This window comes from Vanacampus margaritifer, chromosome 9 (genome assembly GCF_051991255.1).
Source record: "Vanacampus margaritifer isolate UIUO_Vmar chromosome 9, RoL_Vmar_1.0, whole genome shotgun sequence".
In the NCBI taxonomy this organism is placed as follows: Eukaryota; Metazoa; Chordata; class Actinopteri; order Syngnathiformes; family Syngnathidae; genus Vanacampus; species Vanacampus margaritifer.
The window spans coordinates 5,031,559-5,044,627 of record NC_135440.1 but is presented as its reverse complement, the minus strand read 5'-3'; the positions used below and the strand labels follow the sequence as shown (position 1 = coordinate 5,044,627).

The window sequence follows — 13,069 nt, the reverse complement described above, 5'->3', positions numbered from 1 at the left end:
AGGGGGAGTGTCGCTTCTATAATGTTTGCTGAACGAGAGCGAACATGTAAAAGCGCTCCTTTGGTCGATTCACTCCAGTATGGGCAACATTAGTTACACTGTTCAGCACGTATCTAACACTGGTGTGTGAATAAATAATAAATAAAAATAACATTCCAACTTTTAAAAGCAACTTTTATTAAATTTTTACAGCACATGCTCTCTCTTATTGTATTATTTTATTTTATTTTGTTTGAACACAGGGAACAAGCTCTTAAACGTACAGTCTTTTGCATTTTGTCTTTGCAAGTTTGCACACTTACAACAAGGTCCAATCATGACTCAGATCTTATGAAAGCACGTTAGACAAGCTATGCAAGCTTTTATTTCTTTACCAAATGTGTTTCCTCTTAAATGTGCCAATCGACCTAAGATGGCGTTTTTCCTCCAAATATCCACCCACTCTTTATCTCCACCCCTCTTCTGTCTGCTCCTCTCTCACAAGGAAACCGGTTTGTCAGGATTTATATCAGATTTCACTGCTGTCATCTTCCACTTTCCTGCAATGAGAGATCAGAGAGGAGGTGGGGCAGTAGTTAGCATTGTGGTTTAGGAAGAACACAAACGAATTAGGTTGGGGGAGGCCATTGGCACATTCACTATAGGGGGGGGGATAACAAGGGGGGGGGGACATCTTACTTGGAGCGCCTGGAGCACTTGTTGTCTGTGAAGGAAAGCCAGGATAATGTGGTCAGAGGAGGTCACAGATTATTGTGTGAATACTGTGACTTTTGCCCAAATGCCATTATATTTCTAAAAGCTCATAACATATCTTAAAAATAATGAATAAATAAATAAATAAAAGACAGTTTGCACCAGATGGATGCAGTTTACTTTTTGTCATCCTAGAATATTAAACTTTTCCTAAAAAGTGAGGCAATATTAAAAGGCAACAATGTGTCAATAATGCAACTTTTGTTACTCCATAGTCATTCGTCATTCATGTCAAGAGTGCTTAAGAGTATTTAATTGTTTCAACATACTTTATTACAATGTTGAAATTATAGTTTGAATGTGTGGCACTTACACAGTAAAATACCAATTCCTGCGATGAATAAAAAGCCTGAACAGATCAGTCCTGCAATTCGAAGCCTTTCATAGTCTGTCAAAAACAAAACAAAAAAAAAACAATGCCACAAGTTTAAGGGATCAATTTCAGTTATATATTGACATATTATTTCTTTCTTTTTTTTTTCTTTTTTTTTTTACAAAACAACATAAATATTAGGGATGTTTGATATGACTTTTTCAGACCGATACCAGTTTGTGCTCTCAACTCTTCAGTAGTCACCGATACCAAGTACTGATACTACTAGTCCTTTTGATACATACAATTTCCCCCCAAAACCAATGACAGGTAATTTTAAAGAAAGACATAAGTGTTCTCTCACTTTTTTCGGGTGATACGTTCCACGCCCGCCCGCGATAGGTGAATAATCTCTGAAAAACCCATGAAATATCGAGGTACAACTAGACTTAAACCCTGCAATGTATAAATTATGGACCTAGATTAAAAAAAAAAAAAACATAATAGAGTGAATTTGCAATAAGTGAACCACAAAGTAGTGAGTGACCACTGTAGTATTTTTCTTAAAGTTGGATTTAATTAATGACCATTTAATATTCTTCTCAGTTATAATTTCTTGTTCCTGATCGCAAAACAGCAACAAGAGGGGAGCCAATTCTGGTATCGGTCGCCATCGTGAGAACAGATCCTTTGAGGTATTGGCCCGATACCTAGTATCGGGACTCACACATCCCTTTCTGTAAATATATTGACTTTTAATTATGTTATGTACAACAAATATTAAAATATATTCAGAACAAACGTGACAATTATAAAAATAATTCCATATACACTGTGAGCTCTTTCAATAGATGACATTGAGAATGTGTACTTACTATAAACAAATGCACCTACAGAGAAGAGAAAAGAAGAGACAGAAAACAGTCACTAACAAAATGAAGGCTCTCTATTTGCAGGGCTAGTAAAAAATAGAAAATACAAATCATTCAGTTTTCATATCGCATTGTCACTGACACACAGTGTTTGCTTTTAACCTTCCAGTTGTCTTTTGGACTCGTTGCAAACATGGTAATGGCTTATTGTGACCCAATGTATGTTTAGTTTCTCCACAAACCAGTTTGTCCACAGAACCAGCCTCAGACACAAATCAAGGCAGACAGACTAAGTTTTTGCCTTACTTGCTTCAGTTTCAGTGAAGAGAGTGAAGAGCACTAGAAGAGAAAACAAAGAATATGTTAAGTGTGAAATTCCTTGCTTAGCCTGCACCTGATGAGGCATCTGCAGCTTTCTTGATTATTAGTATTCAAAATGTTTATTGTAATAGCTAGAAATATATGCTGTGCGTTAATAATCCTGTGAGGGAAAATTAAATAAAATGGAATATTATAAATGGTTCAAGGTCTATTTTGCACTATACCTGCTATCACAGCCACAAGTGTGGGATTTGCCATCTTCAACACTGTTCAGACATAAAAGAGAAAACATGACTGTGAAATTGAATAGGACACGATTTGGTTCTCATGACTTTGCCCTTGTTTTATACATGCCCGTATACGAACATGAACACATTCGCACGCACACGCACATGTACGTACACACTCTCACACACTCTCACACACACGCACGCGCACACACACACGCACGCACACACACACCCTTCTCCCTCCCCTCAGGAGGCATGTCCTTGTGGTGTGAGAGGTCAGAATCCCGTCAGCAGGGATGCATTTCGCATGTTTGGAGAATAAACAGCAAAGTTTTCCAGCCAGCTTTGATTCCATATCGGAAAAAAAAAGCCTTACATCATCTTACCTTACCTTTACAAAATAAATAAATGAATAAATAAATGAATAAATAAATGAATAAATAACATAGAAAAAAAGCCCAAATACATGTAGTTTTGGTTTTCCATTTCTGTTAAACAGTTGCGTTTGGAAATGAACCAAAAACACAGTTTATTGAAATTCTATGCATGTAATTTGGCCATTCTTGCTGTACTACTTTTAAATAATGAACTCAGATACATAATTTTTTGTGTGCAAAATATAACAATATTTTACTGTCAGAATATATTTTTCCAAGCATTTGGAACTTAACAAAGTGTGAGAGAAATGTTCTATTTTGAAACTCACCTCCAATTGACCTTGCAAAGTACTTACAAGTACATTCTGTTAATGAAGTGTAAGCAAGGTAAACTAAAAACAAACAAAGAAGCAAGTGGGTTGAATCATGAAGTGAGCCAAAGCCTTTTTCCGGAACCTGCACCTCTTGCAGTTAGTCTGGCCTTAGGAATGGTCATAGAATGAAAATATAGTCGAAATAATTCTTGTTTTGCATCTTTTGTTTGTCACCTTCAGACCAGAGGTCACAGTGACCGTCAGTTAGCATGACATTGGTGAAGGCCACACAGATTTTTGACTTTCAAGTCTCATGTATGCCCCATAAAGATTGAAAAAGTAATCAATATCAACACTTCCTCTTAATTTAAAACATTTGTTTTTGTTAATATTTAATAATTTAAAGGTTCATTATCATCTACTTTTTTTCTGCCTAAACACTGGACGAGCACCAAACCTTCCAACAAAACTCTATAATCAAGATTTTCATCCCATAAAAACAAAGCTTGACCCTGAGCCCCATAATGAGGTCACAATATACCTTGACTTACCTGAACAGGTGAGTACTGAGTCGTGAGAGTGTGAATGTTGAACGAGATACAAGGCTGTATTTTCGGTTTTACCTGATTATGTTGTGCCTGCTCCTCCTCTTTGTTTAGAGTATAAACTGTTGTGCATGTATACTGTATCTGTGCATGTGTGTGCGTGTGTGTGTGTGTGTGTGTGTGTGTGTGTGTCAGCGAGTGTGTGACTCGTTTTACAGACCGTGGAGGCCATTGGTAGTGTTTTCCCGTAAACATCAGTGCGGCACATTGTTTAATAGCTGTTGAAAGTATGCCATGTTAAACACTCACATCTGAACGCACCCCAAAAGTTGCCCTAATATGTTGAGGCCTTCACTATTTGTTATACAGAAGAGTGTCTTCATATTGCATTCTGTATTGTCAAGGGGATAGGAACCAAGACTCTGTGAAGACACTGTGAATAGTGCCATCTAGGGGCAAAGGTGGACTTACCATTAGGCAAACATAGGCAGTTGCTCAAGTTACTAAAGGGCCCCATAAAATCTCTCATACACTCCATCCATCCATCCATTTTCTTGACCGCTTTTCCTCACAAGGGTCGCGGGGGTGCTGGAGCCTATTCCAGCTGGCTTCGGGCAGTAGGCGGGGTACACCCTGAACTGGTTGCCAGCCAATCGCAGGGCACACAGAGACGAACAACCATTCTCACAATCACACCTATGGACAATTTGGAGTGTTCAATTAACCTGCCATGCATGTCTTTGGAATGTGGGAGGAAACCGGAGTACCCGGTGAAAACCCACGCAAGCACGGGGAGAACATGCAAACTCCACCCAGGAAGGCCGAAGCCCGGACTCGATCTCACGTCCTCTGCACTGGGAGGCGGACGTGCTAACCAGTCAGCCACCGTGCTGCCCACTCTCATACACTAATGGCCAATATAGTTTTTAATTATTTCCGCACATCAATTATGTTTTTGATCGAAATCATTTCGCTAAAATGCCAGCAGAAGCCTTATTGTATCGTATGTTTGTTTCGTAATGGATCAGTCCATCTTACTGCGCATGTGCAAAATAGAGCGGAAGGACGCAAAGTGACGGCAGTGAGCGTCGAGCGAGACTGAGAAAAAAGGAGAACGTAAAAAATTAAACAAGATTATCCCAGTGAGGCTGAAAAGAATAAGGAGGAAAGCAAAACGTTTATTGCCAAGTTACCAAAAATGACAAATATGCTCACTGCATCTTTGGCGACTTACAGCCTGCAGCAGCAACAATATTGACGCCTGTTTGGGACACAAAGGTAGTGAGTATCTGTTTAGCTGGTGACATTTCCCCTGTATTGCTAAGTATTTCTTCATCTCATTGAACTTGGGAGGGCCCGTTATCGTTGCATCTTACCATGATGCTATTTTTAGAACATCTAGGAAATGTACATCACTTCCTTGGTTACGTGCCATTTTAAAGCTCATTTTAATTGAATTAATGTGCTGTTGGACAGGTTAAGCAATGTTCATACATTTGTAGCATCACTTGTTTCTCCTGTGAGTTGCAGCCAGCCTGTTTTTAGGCTTGTCATGATGCATTTTCCAAATTGGCCCAGAGTGATTTCATTTTTTAAGTTTTGTCTGGAGTGATTTTTTAATTTTTTTTTTATTTTTTAAGTTTTGTCTTAATAAGTCACCCCGCAAAGGAATATTCTTTCACCTTAAGCATTAAATAATCATTTTGGGTTTTTTCACTTACTAGGAAGGGTTTGAAATATGTAATCGGCAACATAATGTACAGTGCTCAGCACAAAAGAGTAAATAATAATAATAGTAATGTCACAATTAGACATGGATGTGCTGTGAGAGTTACAAAATGATGTTATGCAATTTTAAGGAAAAATACTATATTGGGATGTATAAATGATCTGTCTTTTTTTGGGAGGTAATTTTTATGTACTAATGGTATCAGTATTTGTGACTACTCAACAGTTGAGTATCGGTCTGAAAAAAAAAGCGGTATTGAACATCCCTATTTAAAATATATGTATCTGTCTTCTTATTCGAAAGGGCCCCATGCCTACCTTTGCCTGGGGCCCCAAATTTCTTAAATCCGCCTCTGTCTCGGGGTGTCACGATTTCTGCTTTTTTATCTTCATCGATCAAAAGTATGTCACGATTTCAAATAAAAGAGAGGATAGACGATTGCCCCGCCACCCCCTCACGAGGGAACGCAAAAGACACACAGCACATTTAGCTACTAGCTAACTGCACTTGTTAGCTGACCTGCAGTCATGGCTGGCAAGCGCGGATAAAGGAGACGCGGCAACGGAGTTTCAAGCTGCTCCTGCTTCTCTCATGCCACTAGTTTGGAAACATTTAGCATTGCCGGTGAGTTATATCGACACCGCGAAAAAGACCACAGTGTGCAAGATATGATACGATACTAATGATATGATACAAACATGGCAGGACACATACGCCGGCATCAGAAAGATTTAGATTCGTCAAGTTCAACTAGAAGTGGGGAAAAAACAGTCCAGTCAACTATTCCATCCTCATATACAATGAAACTTCCACACACCTCAGCTCGTACGAAACTGCACCCAACAGTTAAAGAAGATTGTAAAAATGACGTCATTCTCAGGGGACAAAAAGTCTAAGCTACCTAATTTTTTATGCTCAACTGTTAGGATATAGGCTCCAATTGTTATATGACTTTGGACATGACTGTTATATTTATTTATTTTTGTTTTGTTTTGTTGCATTGTTATTTTTGAGTCGTGCATTCTACTGAATGTAAAGATGTCTCAAACTGCACATAACATATCTTAACTATAGAAAAACTTAAAATAAGAAAGTAAAAATGGCAGTTGTAATTCTTAGGGGATAAAAAGTCCAAACTACTTATTTGTTTGTTTTGTTTCTTAATTGTTTAACTGTTAGGATATAGTTTGTTCAGGCTGTTTTTGTTCCATGACTTTGGATACAATTGTACTTATTTTTGTTTTGTTGCACATTGTTATTTTAAGAGTAGTGCACAGTACACTGCTGTAACCAAAAACAGTCACTAGATGGCAGGAACCCTATGTGACTTTTTTGTTTTTGTTTTCCACTTCACTAAGATCAAGAATCCAGAAAGAAGGGGAAAAAAGAAAGAACAAGACTGTTACCTTTATATTGTAAATACATCCTTTGAATTTGACCATTAGTGCCGAATGTCAATTATCATACATTAAACAAGAATAATGGAAATTGCATCACTTATATGTAGTCCATCTTTTAAATAAGATTTACTGTACAATGAACAAAATCAATGATCGCAGTCTAGACTAGCCTTAGCCTACAAATGGCATATGTCTCTGTGCTGTAAGGAAAAAATCGGATCGTGGGGGCAGCAGCTTTAACAGGAAAGCCAAGACTTCCCTCTCCCCAGCCACTTCATCTAGCTCCACCGGCGGGGATCCAGGTGTTCCCAGGCCAACCGAAAGACATACTCAGGCCCCAGGGGCCTCATGCTGGTGGGACATGCCTGGAACACTTCTCCAGGGAGGCGTCCAGGAGGCATCCGAACCAGGTGCCCGAGCCACCTCAACTGGCTTCTCTAAATGCGGAGCAGCAGTGGCTCGATTCAGAGTCCCTCCCGGATAACCGTGCTTCTCACCCTATCTCTAAGGGAGAGCCTGGACAGCCTGCAGACTCATTGGCTGCCAATTGTATCCGGGATCTTGTTCTTTTGGTCGCGACCCACAGCTCGTGACCATAGGTGAGGGTAGGAACGTAGATTGATTAGCAAATCGAGAACTTTTTCTTTTGGCTCAGCTACTTCTTCACCACAACGGACCGATACAAAGTCCGCATCACAGCAGATGCTGCACTGATACCGCCTGTCGATCTCCTGTCCATCCTGCCCTCACTCGCGAACAAAACCACAAGATACTTGAACTCCTCCACTTGGGGCAGGCTCTCATCCATTCTTCTTCTTTTTGTTTTTCTTCTTATCATTATTAATCTTGCATTAACAATTGTTGGTGTCAACCAACAATTATGTCCATGTGACCATAATCTTAAACTTAATATAGAAACTAACAGAATGTTTGCAACATCCTCACTTTTGTCCAACGGAAAATGCCAACACTGTTGGACTGTCTACAATGGCTGGAAGAGCTGTGATGTGGGGAATGTTGTCAATGTGGAGCCGGGTGCATCCTGGAAGTGGAACTGTGTAGAGGAAGTCTGTAAAGTGAAGTGAGAGAGATGGCTAAGGCTACGTTCACATTGCAGGGCGTGATGCCCAATTCGGATTTCTTGTTAAATCTGATCTTTTTATGTACCGTTCACATTACAAAAACAAATGTGACATCTAATTTGAACGCAACGCGCCCGTGATGCGACTTGCATGCGGAAAGAGCACAAGTTGAGTGATGTACACCTAAAACAACGTCACGTTGCCGTGTTCACGGAAGTAAATATTGTCCTGACTCGCAAAGTTTCACCGCCAGTCAAGCAACTAAGGCAAGTGACTTTTATCAGTGTCATATGTAAATTTAGCTGTGCCAACGCACGCTACAGATCGGTGGACTGGAGGACTCGTTTCGCGGACATGTTAGGAGTACGATTCATGTGTCTAGTCTGCATACATTATGCAAATTCAGCTGCGCGAACACCCGTGCTCCTGGTTGGTGGACATTTTTCACGCTCGCTCCTATTTGGCTGCTGTCCTCGGCTTCCTCGTGCGTCAGTTTTGAACGTGCTGTTTACAAACAGCATCAGAAATCCGTCTGACTTATTGTTTCATCTCATGTCGCCAGAGTAGCGAGGTTAAAAGAGGTAATATAAATATTTGAGGACACATGAGGGGACACTCCTCGACCTCCTCATTTCATTGAGAAGTCTACCGAAGATGACGTTGCGCGGTTCGTGATGAACCGTCTGCAGGGCTGAATTTCTACTATCACCACACATGTAAATTTTATGCTTCATGTTTCAAGTGTGATTAAATTAAAAACAAATGAAAATTTAACACTGTTACTCAAAATAGCTTTGTATATATTCACAGACGTGTCAGTAGTCTCTCTTCCAAGCACTCTCTCCTGCCCGCTCAGAGCACATATCAGGCTTTTGATGACGTATGAATCGGATGCATGCGGATGAGCGTTCACAGTGCAGACCCGTCTCATACATATCCGATTTATATCCACATATGAAAGAGGCCCAGGTCTGGTGTGAAAAAAATCGGAATTGTACCGTTCACACTGCATGAAAAAAATCAGATGCTTGTGGAAAAAAATCGGAATTGAGCCTAAGGCTGCATTCACACTGCAGCTCAATTCTGTGTCATTGGCAGTGCGTGGCTAACCTCTTGTACATGGTTACTTAAGGCATATGCCTGTTCTGTTCTAAACAAATTCAAACATTGAGTGCAATTATTGTGTGCAGGACATTTTCTTGTTATTTGAAGGACACCGAATCAAATGAATTAGGTCCAGTGTCTCTACAACACTTCTATCCGCGAAGGTCAGAAAAAACACCTTTAGCAGGCTCCGTTTCTGGCTTGTAGAGTCCTTAAAACCAATAAAGTATTTTTCAGCTGCAAAAATTCTCTCTCTCTGTCTGTGTACATAACTGTATGTGTGTGTTTGTGTGTGTGTAAACGTGTAAATGTGTGTATATATATATATATATATATATATATATATATATATATATAAATAATTTGAACATTTTCAATTCTGAACTATGAACTGAACTAATTAATTTAAATATTTTGAACTATAATTCGCGTAGAAAAATAACTTTCCCAACACTACACACATACATGCACGCACGCACGCACGCACGCACACACACACACACTCACACACACACACTGTTGGGTTATGGTGGTGGTATTTCGTGTGTTTGTCTCTAAACAGTGACTTGGAACAGGTTAAATGACAATGTGTGAAATCCAGTCAATCAACAGTGCAGTAAGTAATATAAAGACTCAACTCTTGTAGATGCAAGAAACAGAAACACATTTTAAGGAAGCAGCTGAAGCAACACATTGCTGCACACTACCTCTGCTGTATAAACTAATAGACGAGAGAGAATTTTCTCCCGCTGACATGCATGTGTATGTTTGACACAGGTGTCACAATAGCATGGTGGCTGACTGGCTAACATTATCACCTCACAATTCAGAGGTCGTGGGTTCCAGCCATCTTGTATGGAATTTTAATGTTCTACCTGTGCTTGCTTGGGTGTTCTCAGGCTACACCGGTATCCTTCCATGTTTCAAAGCCATGCATGGTAGGTTAACTGAAGACTCTAAATCTGGGGTCAGACCCCAGGACTACATGAGTAGTCTGCGGGCCAGTTCTAAAAATACATCAACATTTTTGTGTTCAGAGCAGAAATGATAACAAAAAAGGCATGGGGGCAGTCCTATATTGCATCTTTTTTTCATTTTTTATTTTAGCTTGGGCGAGCAGTGTATCTGTTAAGTGAATGACTTCTCATCTTTTTAGGAAATATTGATTGATACCTTTGACATATGTTTGGACTTGGACCAGTATTTCCTGGCGGCAACTTTCAATCAATCTCTTGCAAATGACATATGTTAGCACACTAGTAGTTCTCAGTGGCAAAATTTAAGTATGTTTTAATGCACAGCTGAAGAAAAATTCTGGCACTCTAATAAAATCATTCTAAAAAGAGTCTGAGCAGTCACTTCAATTAACCTACTATGCATGTTTTTCAGCACTTATGGTCAGGAGGTGCTTCCAGATGACTGGACAACTACAGCAAATCAGATGAGTTAGACACAGTCCATGGTGTGTCATCTGGAAGGAAAGGAGATAAGGAGACTTGGTGGTGGAATAAGGAGGTGCAGAAGTGGATCCAGAGGAAGAAGTGGGACACTGAGAGGACTGAAGAAAGTAGATAGGAGTACAGGGAAATGCAGCGTAAGGTGAAAGTAGAAGTGGCAAAGGTCAAACAAAGGGCTTACGATGACTTGTATGCTAGGTTGGATAGTAAGGAGGGAGAGACTGATCTATACAGGTTGGCAAGGCAAAGAGACATAGATGGGAAGGATGTGCAAAAGGTTTGGGTAATAAAGGATAGGGATGGAAGTATGTTGACAGATGCCAGTAGTGTGACGGGAAGATGGAAAGAGTACTTTGTAGGGTTGATGAATGAGGAAAATGAGAGAGAACAAAAAATAGAAGAGGTGACTGTTGTGGATCAGGAAGTAGCAAAGATTAGTAAGGATGAAGCGAGAATGGCATTGAAGAGGATGAAGAGTGAAAAGGCACTTGGTCCTCATGATATACCTGTGGAGGTATGGAAGTGTCTAGGAGAGGTAGCAGTAGAATTTTTGACTGGGTTGTTCAACAGGTTCTTAGATAGAGAGAAGATGCCTGAGGAGTGGAGGAGACGTGTACTGGTGCCCATTTTTAAGAACAAGGGAGACGTGCAGAGTTGTGACAACTACAGAGGTATAAAGCTAATGAGCAACACAATGAAGCTATGGGAAATAGCAGGTGAAGCTAGACTGAGGGCAGAGGTGAACATTTGTGAGCAGCAGTATGGTTTCACGCCAAAAAAAGAGTACCACAAATGCAGTATTTGCTTTAAGGATGTTGATAGAGAAGGTCAGAAGGAGCTGCATTCTGTCTTTGTAGATCTGGAGAAAGCTTATGACAGGGTGCCCAAAGGAAGGAGGAACTGTGGTTTGGTATAAGGAAGTCTGGAGTGGCAGAGAAGTATGTTCAAGTGGTGCAGGACATGTATGAGGACTGTAAGACAGTGGTGAGGTGTGTTGTAGGTGTGACGGAGGAGTTCAAAGAGGAGGTGGGACTAAATCAGGGATCAACTCTGAACTCTTTCTTGTTCGCTATGGTAATGGACAGGATGACAGATGAGGTTAGACGGGAATCTCCATGGACTATGATGTTTGCAGATGACATTGGGATCTGCAGTGAGAGCAGGGAACAGGTAGAGGAGAAGCTAGAGGCGTGGAGATTTGCCCTGGAGGGGAATGAAGGTTAGCCGTAACAAGACGGAGTATCTGTATGTGAATGGGAAGGACCCAAGTGGAAGAGTGAGGTTACAGGGAGAGGAGACAAAGAAGATGGAGGAGTTTAAGTATTTAAGTATTTAGGGTCAACAGTCCAGAGCAATGGAGAGTATGGAAAAGAAGTGAAGAAGTGTGTGCAGGCAGGCTGTAACGGGTGTAAAAAAGTGTCAGGTGTGATGTGTGATAGAAGAGTTTCAGCTAAAATGGAAGGAAAGGTTTATTAAACTGTGGTGAGACCAGAGATGTTGTTTGGTCTGGAGACAGTGCCACTGAGAGATGAGATGACGATGCTGAGGTTCTCTTTGGGAGTGACCAGGATGGATAGAATCAGGAATGAGTATATCAGAGGGACAGCACATGTTAGACGCTTTGGAGATAAAGTCAGAGAGGCCAGACTGAGATGGTTTGGACATGTCCAGAGGAGAGATAGTGAGTATATTGGCAGAAGGATGCCGAGTTTCCAAATGCCAGGCAGGAGGTTGTTGGAAGATAGCTTTTTCTTCCACATGTTCGTTATCTTTCGGTTAGTGAGAATGTTGGTTATCTGAATACAGGCTGGAGATCGATGAACAGTTCCTTCAAAGCTTTTATTTCTACAGAATATTCCGGGCACAAGTGAGTTACAGGGAATGGCTGTAGTTTCTCACAAGTGCAAAGATTACAGAGGACTTACAATATTCTTATACTATCTTGAAGGGTGGTACCACACAGTTGACCGTACATGAGATAATACTCAAGGACACCATTTAAACACAGAACAAAGCCCATTTGAGGAATAGAGGAAGTTATTCAGTCATGACTACACCTGGCAGAAATTGCGATAACACTCACAAAGATATATCTGCAGAACAAAGCTCTACTGAGGAAATAAGGAAATTAAAACAGTTATGACTAAATCTGGGCAGAAGACCAAAGAGGAGGTTTATGGATGTAGTTAAAGAGGACATGAAGGTAGTTGGTGTGAGAGCAGAGGATGAAGAAGACAGGGTTAGATGGAGGCAACTGATTCTCTGTGGCGACCCCTGAAGGGAAAATGCCAAAAGGAAAAGAAGAAGCATGTTTTTTGGCCACCTTGCCTCTAATAGACCAATGACAGATAATGTTAAAGAAAGCCCTTTTGATTAGTTCTGAAGAAGTCACTCTGCAAAAGAGACTCAAATTACAAAATAAAATACAAACAACTTACCCCAAATTTAGGATTCATTTATAATAAATTATCCAAATTGTAGAAAAAAATGACAACTCCAAGCTTCAGATTTTGTTGAAAACAAAATTATATAGGTTAAATGTTAAGTGTTAAGCAACACACTATATAAATTG

General features: G+C 40.2%; 1 protein-coding gene across 1 annotated transcript; it reads right to left on the bottom strand.

The window, feature by feature from the left end:
• Positions 1 to 157: 157 nt before the first annotated feature.
• On the bottom strand, positions 158 to 3,775 carry fxyd11 (FXYD domain containing ion transport regulator 11). Its single transcript, XM_077575341.1, has 7 exons — positions 3,732 to 3,775; positions 2,484 to 2,525; positions 2,245 to 2,277; positions 1,942 to 1,956; positions 1,067 to 1,141; positions 679 to 703; positions 158 to 539 (listed from the first exon to the last, which is right to left on the bottom strand). The coding sequence occupies exons 2-7, from the start codon at positions 2,515 to 2,517 to the stop codon at positions 509 to 511; spliced, it is 213 nt and encodes a 70-aa protein (XP_077431467.1). The 5' UTR covers positions 2,518 to 2,525; positions 3,732 to 3,775; the 3' UTR covers positions 158 to 508.
• Between the last annotated feature and the right edge of the window lie 9,294 nt (positions 3,776 to 13,069).

What these genes read in the sequence shown, in the direction of transcription:
- fxyd11 (XM_077575341.1), bottom strand. Translation starts at nt 2,517, where the DNA reads ATGGCAAATCCCACACTTGTGGCTGTGATAGCAG. An exon ending in ACTTGTGGCTGTGATAGCAG is followed by an intron (nt 2,278 to 2,483) that starts GTATAGTGCAAA and finishes TTTCTCTTCTAG; the next exon opens with TGCTCTTCACTCTCTTCACT. An exon ending in AAGTGCTCCAGGCGCTCCAA is followed by an intron (nt 540 to 678) that starts GTAAGATGTCCC and finishes CTCTCATTGCAG; the next exon opens with GAAAGTGGAAGATGACAGCA.